The sequence below is a fragment of the Heloderma suspectum genome, chromosome 3 (genome assembly GCF_057233095.1).
Source record: "Heloderma suspectum isolate Gila_16-S chromosome 3, 16-S_ref, whole genome shotgun sequence".
Classification (NCBI taxonomy): Eukaryota; Metazoa; Chordata; class Lepidosauria; order Squamata; family Helodermatidae; genus Heloderma; species Heloderma suspectum.
Window position 1 is genome coordinate 51,737,560 of NC_139460.1, and position 14,335 is coordinate 51,751,894.

Genomic DNA, 14,335 nt, shown 5'->3' on the forward strand with positions numbered 1-14,335 from the left:
GCAATTCTAATATTGTTGGCTATTTTCTTCTTTCTTCTTGGACTACAGTTAATGAAACTACAATACAGCAGGGAAATGTTCAGTTCAGATACCTTTTTGTAGAAGAGTAGGTTTCATTATCTGTAAATCGATATTAGTTTGAAATCTGGGCCCTTTTATAAAGGGACACTTGCTTTAGGGGTATCAATTGTGGTCCTCTCTAATGTGGTTCTATTGGTTAGATTGAATTAAGTCCCACTGATTTCAGTGGGATTTAGGTCTTAGTAGTTGTACTTAGAAATTGCAGTGTATTTTTATAATGTCAGAATGACTGGGCATTGATACCTTGCTGCTTCGCTTTTGTTTTTCAGATAAGACGGATCTTGAAAGGGAAGACAGTTCCGCAGAGATCATCAGTCTATTAAGCTCCATGAGTACCAATGACCTACACTCGCTGTCAGTTAGGCAGCCTGAACGTAACTGTAAATAGACCATTTGTCCAGTGGAGGCAAATGCTAGTTGTTTCTATGAAACAAAAATATTTTGTTCACTATTATATAGTGGGTTAATGACAATTCTTCTGAACAGATGGGCATGTTTCATACCCAGGTATTCTGCATCAGTCTGAGCTGCTCAATTCAGCAGTTAAAACAAAAGAGCTGACTTAGACTTCAGTACTGTACAAACCTACCTGGGGGTAAGCCCCATTCAAATCTATAGGATTGCACTGCTACTGACTTAAAACAGTAGCATAACAACAAGCATGAACAATTGTAAGAGAAAACTTAAAACACTTTAGAGCTGTTTATGATATGAAACATAAGCTTTTAAAGAATGCTAACATTTTACTAGTAAACGTTTATATCATAGTTTTTTAAAATTTTGTTTTATATAGTTCTATTGGTTACTTTGTAATTTTTGAATTGAATTTGTTGATTTGTTGAAGCTTGATAAAGGACCTAGTAATTTTAAACTTTTAAATTTGTGAATTCTGTGTAGAATTCAATTAAGTTTTTACAAGTATTTAATGGTGTTTAGATGTTCGTGTTGAAGGGGCTGATTTTTGTGAGGCACACTTAGCAAACTAGTTTAGGAAGGGAACATTTTCCATCTGCAGTTTTCATAAGCCACAGTGCCATTTCATAAAACCATATAAAAATAATTTTGAACTTGTGTTTATTCCTTTTAAAGTAACTCAAATTATTGCTTTTATATTTTTTTTGGAATAGCATTGGAGGTTTACACCATAAGATAGAGTTTCCAGCTAGTTTAATAATCTCCCTTCACATGTTTCCAAGTTCCTAGTTTAGCAGACAGATGTAAAGATAGGGGGGCAGTGCAGTCTCAACCCCAGATTGCACTTCTTGCTGGATTAGGTGGCAGTTGGAGCATCCACCCTGTGCTAAAGCAGCCTTAGTGTAGTTACCTACAACTCCCAGCATTCCTGTCCATTGCCCATGCTGCCTGGGGTGATGAGAGTCTTAAGAGTCCAGTGGTGCAGAAATGTAATGAATAACTAAAATATAAATAAATAAAATCTGGAGGGCACCTGGTTGGGGAAGCCTCCACTAACGCATTTGGGGCTTTGTAGTTGAGGGGAAAAAGATGACTATGGGGTGGGGGGGAAATGATAAGAGATTTATAAAATTATGTTTGGTGTGGAGAAAGTGGATAGAGAAATGTTCTCCTTCTCCCAAAATAGATTTGGGGGTGGGGGTGAAATCAGCTGGTAGTACATTCAGAAATGTCTTCATACAATGCATAATAAACTTAAGAAATTCAGTGCCACAGTATGTGCTGATGACTACTGGCTTAGATGGCTTTAAAGGGGTATTAGAGGAATTAATGGAGGACTGGTTTGTCAGTGGCTATTAGTCATGAGTAACGTATGGAGTGTCCAATTCCAGAAGCAATATGCCTTTGAATGCTGGGGCTGGGGGGAGACTTGCAGGTTTCATAATGGCATCTGGCTGATGGCAGGATGTGGAACTATATGGACCCTTAGTCTGATCCAGCAGGGTCTCTGTTCTTATATTCTTCTGAATTGATTCTCTATTCTTGAATCAAAACAAGTACATCTCAGGGCTTTGTAAAATTTAGTTCTATTGTATTGTTTTACCTTATAGGTATAGTAGGGAGACAAATATTAATATTTTAAGAATGGTAGTAATTATTTTTGTGTGTGCCAAATTTTTAGTTGTACTTCAAAGATTGTAAATAAAATATATTAAATAATTTTATGTAGTAATCGTTTTCAGAATTACACAGCTTGTTTTTAGGTTTAGTCCACTGCACATTTACTTTTTTCTGAACGACTATCCTGCATCACATATTATTTTTCATAATTCCATCTGATCATATTGTTTGACCAAGTATGTCTTGTAGACAAGTAACTGGAGAAACTGTAGCTGCAAATATTAAAGCAGTGCTTATTCTTGAAATTTCAAATGCAATATTTGGAATAAAGTTATTTTAATCAATAACATTGGTGTATAATTGACTAATTGCTGTTTTGATGTCCTTCTGTAAGGGTTCACACCTAAGGTTCTAGACTTTATGACATAATAACTGTCTTCTCTTACTCCGTTTAATAACACAGTTTGTCTTATTCTGTGAACACATAGTTTGGAATTGGTACAGAGCTTCACATCCTGAGAATCATGGCTTTCTTTTTTTCATTTCCCCTTTAAAAGCCACATTTCTTGTCCTCGAGCATTGAAAATATATAGATGGTGCTTTGCAAAACCTTAGAGTCACAGGTTACTAAGCATGATATCCAATAGCCAGAGGGCAGAGTTCCAGTACATACGTACATTTTTGCCACTTCCAATAATTAGCAGGGCAAGTTATGCAAAATTAGTAAATATATGCAAATTTGTTCAATTTGCATGATTCAAACCATGTTTCTGTTTGTACAGAATTCATGATTATCTTAACATGGTTTTTTTACTTTTGGACTGCCAAGCGTTGACTATCTTGAGGGTAAGTTGGTATATCCAAAAATGTTTTATGGACAAAAGATTTTGATAGCTTCTTGATGAACAGCCTACTTGAGCCACCTGTCCTAGCATTGCCATATGGGAGTCCAGATGATAGTCCAGATGACTGGACAGACAAACATATATTTGCTTTATCACTTGAGAAATGCCTAGTTCCCTTGTCTCTTTGGACTGAAAGATGAAAATCAGTGTCTAGAATCAACATTCAGGTCTCCTGCCCCCTAAGAGTTTCAGATGTGAAATATTTAAGATGGTCTCTGCCTTGCTATACTTTTTTTGGGATCATTAGGCCCATTTAGAATTTTGAGTGTTGTGGGTGCTCTCACAAAATGGCTGCCATGATGGGGAGGGCTTGCCCATTCATTAAATGGCTGCCATGGTGGGCATGGCTGGTCATGAAACACTTATCTCCTAGAAGGCAAACTGGTGAGACTAAAATAAAAGTAACTTGTCTAAGAACCTAAGTACAAGGCAGTGGTGGGGACGGGGCTGAGCTCCAAAACACTCTTTTGAACCCAAATAAAGATGGTGCTGGGGAACAGCACTTTGCTTTGCAACTTGCCAGTTTCCCAGTTAAAAAAAAAAGTTTTAAAGAAAAAAGATTTTAACTTGACTCCCAAGTTAAGAAATGTTTTTAATTAGGGGAAAGGCATTTTGGCAGATGTATTCCTAAGGAAAAGGTTTCATGTCCCCAAAAGCAATCTGATCTTTCCCTCCATCTCAGCTTTCTGATGGTACCTCTCCTCCTATCCATGCATTTGAAGTTGTGCAGGAAGAGAAGGAAGACATACAAATATGATAAATGCAAAACATTAGAGACAGATCTTTCTATGAGTTTATTATAATAGTAGCTTTGTGAGCAATAGATTAGACTGAAAGAGCAGGGTATACCTTGAATTCAGATGGAAACCTGAGTCCAGTTTTAATATGTGGGCAGGACTGGCAGTAAATACTATTCTCAAAAGTACAGTGAAGGTAACCCAATGAAACCTGTCGCCAAGGGTATGAAGGCAAAATTTTAATCCCAAACTCTGTGTGGGTGTGTGTGCGCGCGCGTCTGCGTATTTATTTATTTAAAAATATTTCTTGGCTGCCGTTCAGGGCAGAAGCCTTCCCAAGGCGGCTTACAACAATAAAATACATAAAAATAGTTAAAATATTATGTGTTAAAAACATAAAAACAATAAAAGCCAGCAATTAAAACAACAATTAAAACCAACAATAAAACCAACAACGATGTGCAGGAAGCAGCAACAGTAGCAGTCATATCAATAGAAGGCCAAGGTAAAATAATATGTTTTCAAAGCCTTCTTAAAAGTCTTCAATGATGGAGCATGGTGGACCTCTGATGGCAGCTTGTTCCAAAGGTGTGGGGCCACTGCAGAGAAGGCCCTCTAACGCGTGTTCACCCACCTGACTGCTCTCGGGTGGGCAAATGAGAAGGGCCTCTCTTTCTGAACTTAAAGTGCAGGCAGGCTGATATGGATGTAGGCGGTCCTACAAGTAACTTGGTCCCAAACCGTTTAAGGCTTTAAAGGCCAGAACCAGCACTTTGAATTGGGCTCGGAAACGCAGTGGTAACCAGTGCAGCTGGCGCAGTATAGGCGTTATATGATCGAATCACCTCGCCCCCACCAATACTCAGGCGGCCGCATTCTGCACAAGCTGAAGTTTCTGAACTGTCTTCAAAGGCAGCCCCATGTATAGTGCATTGCAGTAGTCCAGCCTGGACGTGACTAGTGCGCGGATAACTGAGGCAAGGCCTGTCCTCTCCAGAAGGGGCGCAGTTGGCATACCAGCCCAAGCTGGTAAAAAGCATTCCTGGACACCGCGGCCACCTGAGCTTCCCCAGTTAGCTCAGAGTCCAGGAGGACTCCCAGACTGCGCACTTGGTCTTTCAGGGGGAGTGCAACCCCATCTAAGGCCAGTTGTAAACCTCCATCCGAAGTAGTTGGTTTCCCAACCCACAGTACCTCCATCTTGTCTGGATTAAGTTTCAGCTTGTTCACCCTCATCCATCCCAAAACAGCCTCCAGACACTGGTTCAAGAGTTCCACAGCCTCCCTGGGATGTGCAGATGGAAACGAGAGGTAGAGCTGAGTATCATCCGCATACTGATGGTATTCAGCCCAAACCTCCTGATGACTTCCCCCAGCGGTTTCATGTAGATGTTAAAAAGCATGGGGGACAAGATAGAACCTTGTGGCACCCCACAGGCTAATGGCCATGGGGTGGAACAGAAATCCCCCAGCACCACCTTCTGAGACCGCTCCTCTGGAAAGGACTGGAACCACTTTAAAACTGTGCCTCTCAAGATAAATGATGCAGAAGGATACCATGGTCGATGGTATTGAAAGCCACTGACAGGTCCAGAAGAACCAACAGGGTAGCACTCCCCTCATCCATTCCCCGGCAAAAGTCATCAACCAGGGTGACCAAGGCTGTTTCCACCCCAGAACCAGGCCTGAAACCTGATTGGAATGGATCTAAATAATCAGTTTCATCCAAAACTGCTTGGAGTTGTGAGGCCACCACACACTCCAGCACCTTGCCCCAAAATGGCAAATTTGACACAGGGCGGTAATTATCTGGGACGATGGGATCTAAATTTGTTTTCTTCAGCAAGGGTCTCACCACAGCTTCTTTCAAAGCGGTGGGGACCTTGCTGTCCCTCTGAGGTCCAGATATCCAGCCCACCTCCGGCAGATTTCACAAGCCAGGATGGGCAAGGATCTAAAGCGCAAGTAGTAGGCCTCAGTCCTCCAAGCAATTTGTCCACATTCTCAGGTTGCACAAGCCAAAAGGTATCCATAACATGACTAGATGGTGCACCAGTCCCATCCATATCAGACTCTGTCAAAACAATGTCATCCAAGTCAGCACGAATACGAGTGATTTTATCTGCAAAGTGTCTGGTAAATTGTTCACAGCAGTCCTTTGAGGGTTCAAGTTCTCGTGTTCCAAGGCCTACGCCCAAGAGGCCTTTAAACACATGAAAGAGCTCCACTGGATGACACCGAGCAGATGCAATGGTGGTGGAGAAGTATGATTTCTTCACCGCCATCAGAATAAGATTGCAAATGGATTCTTACCTGTGTTCGATCATATTTGTTCCAGGTCTTCTGCCATTTGCGCTCTAATTGTCAACACAGTCGTTTCATCACCCTCAGCTCCTCAGAATTAGTGATGTACGAAACACCTACCTGGTTCCGCGCTGGGGCATCCACAGTGGGGGGGAGGCGCTCCGTCCCTCCCCCTGAAATCCTCCCCAGCCAGCTCCGCTCTGCGGCAGGTCTGCAGAACCGCCAGCCGGGGCCAGCCGCAGCTGGAGTTCCGGCCGCGGCTGGGCTGCTGTGGCTGCAAATGGTGGCTGTCGTAGCAGCCGCCATTTGCCTCCTTCCAGGCTGCCGTGATAGGCTACATAAGTATTTATGTAGCCTATCACGGTAAAGGCAGCTACGCAAATGGCGGCCACTACGCCATTTGCGTGGCTACTTTTACTGTGATAGGCTACGTAAATACTTACGTAGTCTATCACAGCAAAGAGCAGGGGCGCAAACGGCATAGCGGCTGCTGTTTGCACCCCTGCTCTTTGCCATGATAGGCTACGTAAATACTTACATAGCCTATCACGGCAGCATGGAAGGACGCAAATGGCAGCCTCTATGATGGCTGCCATTTGCGGCCGCAGCAGCTGGCTAAGAGACCAGCTGCCACTGCCGGAGCCACTGCCGCATCCGCTGCCGCCGCAGCCACCACTGGAGCTGCTGCCGCATCCGCCCCAGGTAAGCTTCATCCCGGGGGGATTCTGCGGGGTGGCGGGGGGTGGGAGGCCATTCAGCCATGGGTTTCAGGGGGCCAAATGCCAGTGCATTCGGCCTCATTGTGATCCATGGCGCAATTCTCCGCCATCCCTACTCAGAATACTAAGGAGCTGACACAGTTCTATGACTAGGTCGAGGACGTTTGGGAGCGATGATATCAATAGCCCGGGTCATCTCATTCCAAGCAGTGACCAGGACCTTGGCAGGACCGCCGCCTAAGCCTGCAGGAAAATCCCCAAGAGACCTCAAAACTTCATCTGGATTCATCAGTCTCCAGGGGCGGACCATCAAAATTGGTCCCCCACCCCTGTGGAGGTTACAGGTGGCCTGAAGGTCAAAACTGATCAGATAATGATCTGTCCATGCCAAAGGAGTCACCACTGGCTCCCGCACCTGCAGATCATTTTCTCCCAATCTAGCACAGAAAACCAGGTCCAAAGTGTGTCCTGCCACATGTGTTGGGCACGCTGTTATTTGAGACAGGCCCATGGTTGACATGGCGGCCATGAAATCCTGAGCCGCTCCTGACAAAGTAGCCTCAGCATGAATATTAAAGTCCCCCAAGACCATAAGCTTTCAGGTCCTCAACATCACGCTCGAGATCACCTCAGTCAGCTCAGGCAGGGAGACTGTTGGGCATAGGGATGGCGGAGAATTTCTCCCCGAAACTTTGGGGGACCGAGCGCCAACGTGTTCGACCCCCCAACAAGTTTCAGGGAGAAATTCTCCACACCCCCCCGGGACGGGACTTACCTTTGGCGAATGTCCCTCCCGGTGGCAGGTCCGGCCGGCGGTTCGTCAGGTCTTCGTCCGGGGCGGGAGTGGCAGCCGGTCTTTCGACCGGCTGCCGCCGCCGCCATTCCAATAAAAGAAAAAAAAAAAACGCCCCCGTGATAGGCTACGTGACGATTAACGTAGCCTATCACGGCTAGATTTGCAAAGTCAGCCGTGATAGGCTACGTTAATCGTCACGTAGCCTATCACGGGGGCGTTTTTTAAAAAAAACTTTTAATTTCGCGGCTGGGCGAGGCGAGGCGCCTCCTCCCCGGCCTGAATTTCAGCCGGGCGAGGCGGGAAGCCCCCCCCCCCCCCCGGCCTGAACTTCGCGGAGGGAGCAGTGAAGCGCCTCCCCCCCACCGCGAAAAGCTGCGAGACCAGGTAAGTGACTTTCGTGTACCCCTAGTTGGGCAGCAGGGTGGGCGGTACACCAACAGAATCCCTATCCTGTCTCAGGTGCCCAACATCAGGGACAGACACTCAAAACCAGCTGACTGTTGGATAGGGCAACTGACCAAGGGGATAGAATCCCTATAGACCGAGGCTACCCCCCCTCCCCACCCCTCTAGTCGAGCTTTGTGCTGCACAAGAAAGCTTGGCGGACACATTTGGGAGAGACTGACTCCTCCCTGTTCATCCAACCAGGTTTCAGTAACACAAGCCAGGTTGGCATGTTCTTCAGCTATAAACTCAGAAATGATGTTACCTTTCTGAGTAGCCGACCTGGCATTCAGCAGCAGTGCCTTCAGGCTAGAGGGGACTGCAGGCAAGTAGGGGTGTACGAAACCCCCTTACCTGGAGTCTGCTGGGGGGTCTATGGGGGGGGAGGCAATCCGGTCCTCCCCCCCCAGAATCCTCCCCGGCCAGCTCCGCTCCACGGCAAGTCCGCAGACCTGCCCACTGGGGCCGGCCGCAGCCAGACCTCCGGCCGTGGCCAGTCTTCGGGCGCAAATGGTGACCGGCCTAGCGGACGCCATTTGTGTCCCTTCCCCTTACCGTGATAGGCTATGTAAATCTTACATAGCCTATCACGGTAAGGGAAAGGGACGCAAATGGCGTAGCGCACACCATTTGAGTCCCTGGTCTTTACCGTGATAGGCTACGTAAAGATTTACGTAGCCTATCACGGTATGGGGAAGGGACGCAAATGGCATCTGCTAGGCAGGATAGCATTTGCATCCGAAGACCGGCTGCGGATGGACCTGGCCGGACCTGGCGGTGCCAGGTAGGAGCCGGCCAGGTTGGACTTCACAGGGTGGCGGGGTGGGGTGGTCCGTGCTGCCACCTAAGAATCCAGCCCCTCCGGAGTCCGTGGCAGAATTCTCCGCCATCCCTACAGGCAAGACACCAAAATCACTGAGGATGGAAGGCGAACTGGAAGGGGAGAGAGCACACAGGTGTATGGGGACGATGAGTGGAGGTCTGGGGCTACACAGAAAACTCTGACAGCTCAACTCAGCATCCGTGTCTGACATTTTTAATGGACTGGATATGGATGAATACATCGAACAGACAAAACTGAAGTGCCTGCTGACTCAGCCGTAGGGGTTCAGCCTGTCCTGAACAGAACCGCACTCCCGCTGAAGGAGCAGGGCCACAGTTTTCTACCAGATCAGATCCTCAGGTGGCAACAGTGGCCAATTATCCTTTCATCCAGCTTCGGTTAGTGTGTGTTTGCATCCATTTTGCAGGGAGTCAGACTTGGCCATGTACTCCTCTGCCTTCCTTACATGGAGATTGGATTTTGTCTGCCATTTAAATTTTATTGAATTTTGTGTGTGTGGATTGTATACATAAACAAACAATCCCTATTTCCCCTCTCCCTCTGGGTACAGGTGGTAGCTATTACCCAGTGGTGGCTGTATCTAGATCCCCACTGATATATTTTTAAAAAAATTTAAAGTGTATATACAAAAATAGAATTAAATAATTAAACAAATAATAAAGAAAATGTATATGTATTGAAAACATACATCCTACAAAACACTCCCGAGTTATAGCTAAAATTCACACAATTGACATTTCCCTCTGGCGTGGTCCAAGTGGCTTCAAGTCTGTGTACAGCACCAAGAATCTACCATGAACACTGTCACCTTTTCCAAAATTGCCTCGCCTCATATATGCCAACCACTCTGAAGCTGCTTGTGTTAGCATTTATTTGACCTGCCTCTCATGGCTTGCTGTGGGTGTAGACTTCCAGTGCCTGAGGACCACACCTTTGGCAACTAAAAATCTCATTAGCCATGTCTGCTGGCTATGACCGCAGTTCCCGTCAGCTGGAGCTGAAACCAAATATGCCGCGGATCCCCTGACATTTAAGAGGTGTTGAGTATCATGTTAATTTTAGTACAAACTATAGCCCAAAAGGGGGCCACCATTGGGAGTAGGGATGTTAGAGCATTCCGCCATGGACTCCAGCCCCCGGAGTCCGTGGCCAAACGGAGCAATCCCCTCCACCACCTCGTGAAATTGTCCTGGGACGGACCCTACCTGGTGTCGGCCATCCAGTCAGTCTGCTGCCCCTGGTCTGCGTCTGCGAATGGCTGCCCTGGTCTGTGGCCACCATTTGCATCCCTGCGTAGCCTAACACAGCAAAGAGCAGGGACGCAAATGGTGGCCACTACACCATTTGCGTCCCTGCCTTTTACCAAGATAGGCTACGTAAATATATACGTAGCCTATCATGGCTAATGCAGGGACACAAATGGCGGCTGCTATGCCATTTGCATCCCTGCATTAGCCGTGATAGGCTACGTATATATTTATGTAGCCTATCACGAAAAGAGCCGCCATTTGCGTCCCTGCTCTTTGCCGTGATAGGCTATGTAAATATATACGTAGCCTATCATGGCTAATGCAGGGACGCAAATGGCAGCCACAGCCCGGCAGTGAACGGAAGTCCGGCTGTGGGCAGGTCCAGCCGGCAGCTCCGCGGACTTGCGGCGGAGCGGAGCTGGTCGGGGAGGATTCCGGGGGGAGGGACGGATTGCCTCCCCCCCTCCGTGGATGCCCCAGACCGGAATGGGGTAAGTAATTCATACACCCCTAAGGGTGAGTTAGATGTGCTCAGGTGAGTTAGATGTGGTCCTAAGGATCCACACCTCCACCAATTATCGGTGGTGGCTACACCCAGGAAATGAGCAGGGGTCCAATACACCTTAAGTAACCCTTTCTCTTTTTTTTTTTTGGCTGTATGAGGTACACCCTAACCCTCAATCCCACTGCCAGCATCTTTAATGTGGCTAGCACTGAATGTGGGTCCGCCTCTGAAAACTGTCCAGAAACTGCGGCTAGTGCTGAATGCTGCAGCTAGACTGCTTACTGGGGCTAGAGCTCTTTGGAGTGTGTGATGGTGCAACCCCTCTGTTGTGTTCACTGCCCATTTGTTTTCTGATGCAATTCAGAGTGCTGAGCATTACTTTGAATGCCCTAAGGCTGGAATACTATACCTCCTTACCTGGGAGGAAGCCCACTGAATTCAACAGGACTTATTTCAGAGTAGACATGAATAGGATTGCACTGTAAATATCTTATGACCAAGAAACCTACAGGACTGTCTCCACCCATGCAATGCTGCCCGAATTTTAGGTCCTTTTACATGTCCCAGATTAGGCTTTTGTAAAATCCATTCTATGTGTTTCATGGATTGTCAGATGCCTTTCGTTCTGGCGTCTGCTCATTGATGGAATCAGGATTTCCCCTGCAAATTCCTGCATTTGCGCAAGTTCACACTCGCACAACGTCACACTTGCATAAATGTGCAAATTTCCCTAAAATGTGCAAATTTCCCTCAAAATGTGCAAATCTCCTCAAAATGCACATCTTCATTCTTTACCCTATGGGGGAAATGCACTTTCTTGGCCATTGTTTTTGTAATTTTACATATTTTTCTATGACTAAATTTGCATAAAATTCCAGAAGGTAAAAAAAACCAGTCCCCACGTCTGCATAATCCATGCAACTCGGGAAAAGCCAGTCCGCTGCAGAATCCATGGGTTGGATTCACAGGAAGCTGAACTCATTTGATTCCATTGTGGATTTCTCTGACATCCCTATCCCACCGCCATCTGAGGTGCAGCTGCTGGAGACACGTGACAGGGCTTTCTTGGTTGTGGCACTTATTCTGTGGAACTTCCCCACCCCTGAAAATCCACTCGACTTCCTCTTTGATGATATATTGCTACTTGCTGAATATTTTTTTGTTTAGACAGGATTTTGGCCTGTAGGCTGGATTTGTTTTGATCTCCACTCTTGTTCCATTCTTGTCATTTGTTTGTTTTTCATAATTTTATCTGTTTGCTTTTGTTGTTCATAGTTTCTTGTTGGTTGTAAACTGTCCTGATTCAGGTTTTGATTTAGAAAGGTGAGATATGCACATTTTAAATAAAGAATAGAATAAGTTAACAAACTTTTCCACAGCACAGTTTGGCTATGCTAAAGCCCTGCAGACAACATTTTGGCTGATAATATAAGACCATAAGAAGAACTCTGTTGGATCAGGCAAATGAACCATCCAATCCAGCATCCTGTTTCCCAGAGAAGCCAACCAAATACCTCTTGGAACCCAAGAAGCAGAATATGAAGGCAGTAGGGCAACACACATAACCCCTCCCCTACCTAGCCCAATGAGTAGACAGTGGTAGAAAGTCTATCTCTCTGTTTTCTGTCCCTTTCCTCTCTCCCATTCTCCCCTGATAATGCTCTTGAGGGGATTCATCCATTATCTCACCTTCTCTCTTGTGTCTCTCTTGTGTGCCACCCATCTCACTGTCTCTCTCATTGCCTTTCTCTCTGGCTATCTGTTTCTCACCAGCCTACTCTGCCTCTCTGGCCATCGCTCTCTCTCTCTCTCTCTCTCTCTCTCTCTCTCATGCCACCCCCTCCTGTCTCTCAACCTGTCTGTGGTTCTCTCCTCCCCATCCTTTTCTCAGGCTGTACCAGCTCAATCACTAGAATGTTATCTAGAAAATGTTGGTAAGGGAGACCAGTGAAGGAACTAGAATCCCCCCAATATCTTTTTATCAGCCCCACCTCTTTATGTTACAGACTACTGCCTACCAGGAAGTGGTTGTGATCTCTCTCTGCCCCACCTCCAGTTAAACACAGAGGCTTCACCTGATGCTTCAGACAAGGCAAAGGTTTCTGCCATGGCCGGAAGGGCAGGTATGACCCCAAAGTGCCTCCTCCTATACCACCATGCACTATGGCACTCCTTTGGTCCTTTTTCTCTTGCGGAGTGAGCCAGAAACACCACACATGCCTTGTGACAGCCCCATTCAGCTGTGCATTTCAGGATCTTCAGAAAACTCTGGTCATTTCTGGCATCCATCAAAAATGCGGGAAAATCTTATTTCAGTACTGCTGACATAATTAAAAAATAAAGAGGTAGTGGTGGGGAATGTCTGTGCCTTCTTGTGCATGAAATCACCCCACTTTTACTTAATAAAAGGGGAAACCACCACAGGCTGTAAATAAACATTTGCTTTGTACTTACTCACCAAATACAGAAGCTGGTTTAGTTCCTTTCTTGGGGGGGTGAGGGTGGGGTCACTTAATTGACAATAGGACTACAGGTCCAAATACCAACGTATTTTGTATTCACACTGGTGTGTGAGTCCAATACCAAATATTTTAGACCCCAAATGGGAGAATCTTTTGTCCCTGCTTCTCAGGGTCAGCTCTTGTTAGTTCTTGGATGGGAGACCGCCTGGGAATCAGGCTTCCTGAATTGAGCAGGGGGTTGGACTCGATAGTCTTGTAGGCCCCTTCCAACCCTATGATTCTATGATTTCTATGATTTCCTAAGGGGCACTCAGAGCCACCCTTACCATGAATCATAAACTAGAAGTTGTCTTAAGCATCATCTGATCCAATCCCTTGCCCTGAATCAAGATTCACTATACCCAAACTATAATGGGTTGCATCCAATATTAGTCTCATTTAAGACACACTCATTTCAATGGGTTTACTTTAAGTAGGGCCATCCAATGTATATAAAATTTCTTCTGGAAACCTTCCCATGAAGGAGATTCTACAACTTCCCTGGGCTATTTATTCCATTGTCCAACTGCCTTAGGATTAAAAAGTTTCCCTAATGTCTAACATAAATCTACTTTCCTATCATAAAAAAAAATGGTCTCTTACCCTATTGTTTGTGGCAACAAAGCACAAGACTGTTCATATTCTTTAAAGAAACAATTTAAATATTTACACTGCTATCAATGGCTCCATTTAATCTTTATTTCTGTGGATGGACTCCAGCTCTGATCCTAGTTAAGCAAAAATACTTGGAATGAAGGCGATTAAATCCCATTAAACTTTAACACTGGACGTACTCCAGCAAATGAACATCCCCAACCCACAATCCTTTTTCACCACTTTCCTTTTAATTTTTATTCAGCCCACTGTATTCTCCTGTCACCCTAGTTTTTCTGACTTAAAAGAGCATACAAGAAAACAAGGTGACGTTTCCTTTTGCAGTGGGGGTTGGACTCGATGGCCTTGTAGGCCCCTTTCAACCCTACTATTCTATGAGTGTGATATTGGACATTTATTTAATGTATTTCTTAGCCACCTTTCAAGACTGCAGTCTTCCCAAGCAGGCTTTCAATATAAGACATACAATTCTATATCAATATAAAAAGTTCATAAAACCATAAATTAATTTTAAAGCCAATTTAAAAGGCACCAGCAACAAAAGCAGCCTAGATAATAAAAACCTTTCAATTAGAAGCAAAGGAAAACAAATACGTTTTT

The 14,335-nt window shown here is 45.5% G+C and overlaps 1 protein-coding gene and 1 long non-coding RNA gene across 5 annotated transcripts in view; both read left to right on the forward strand.

Annotated features, from left to right (window-relative positions):
- NFKBIZ (NFKB inhibitor zeta) overlaps nucleotides 1–2,461 on the forward strand; it is a 41,399-nt gene extending 38,938 nt beyond the window's left edge. For all 4 annotated transcript variants that reach the window (XM_084843208.1, XM_084843205.1, XM_084843206.1 and 1 more), the window contains exon 12: nucleotides 351–2,461. In XM_084843208.1, the coding sequence (XP_084699334.1) occupies nucleotides 351–404 (54 nt within the window). In that variant the 3' untranslated portion in view covers nucleotides 405–2,461. The remainder of the gene's footprint in view (nucleotides 1–350) is intronic.
- Nucleotides 1–14,335, forward strand: part of LOC146349682 (uncharacterized) — a 455,574-nt gene that overhangs the window by 99,534 nt on the left and 341,705 nt on the right. The gene's annotated exons all lie outside the window — the stretch shown is intronic.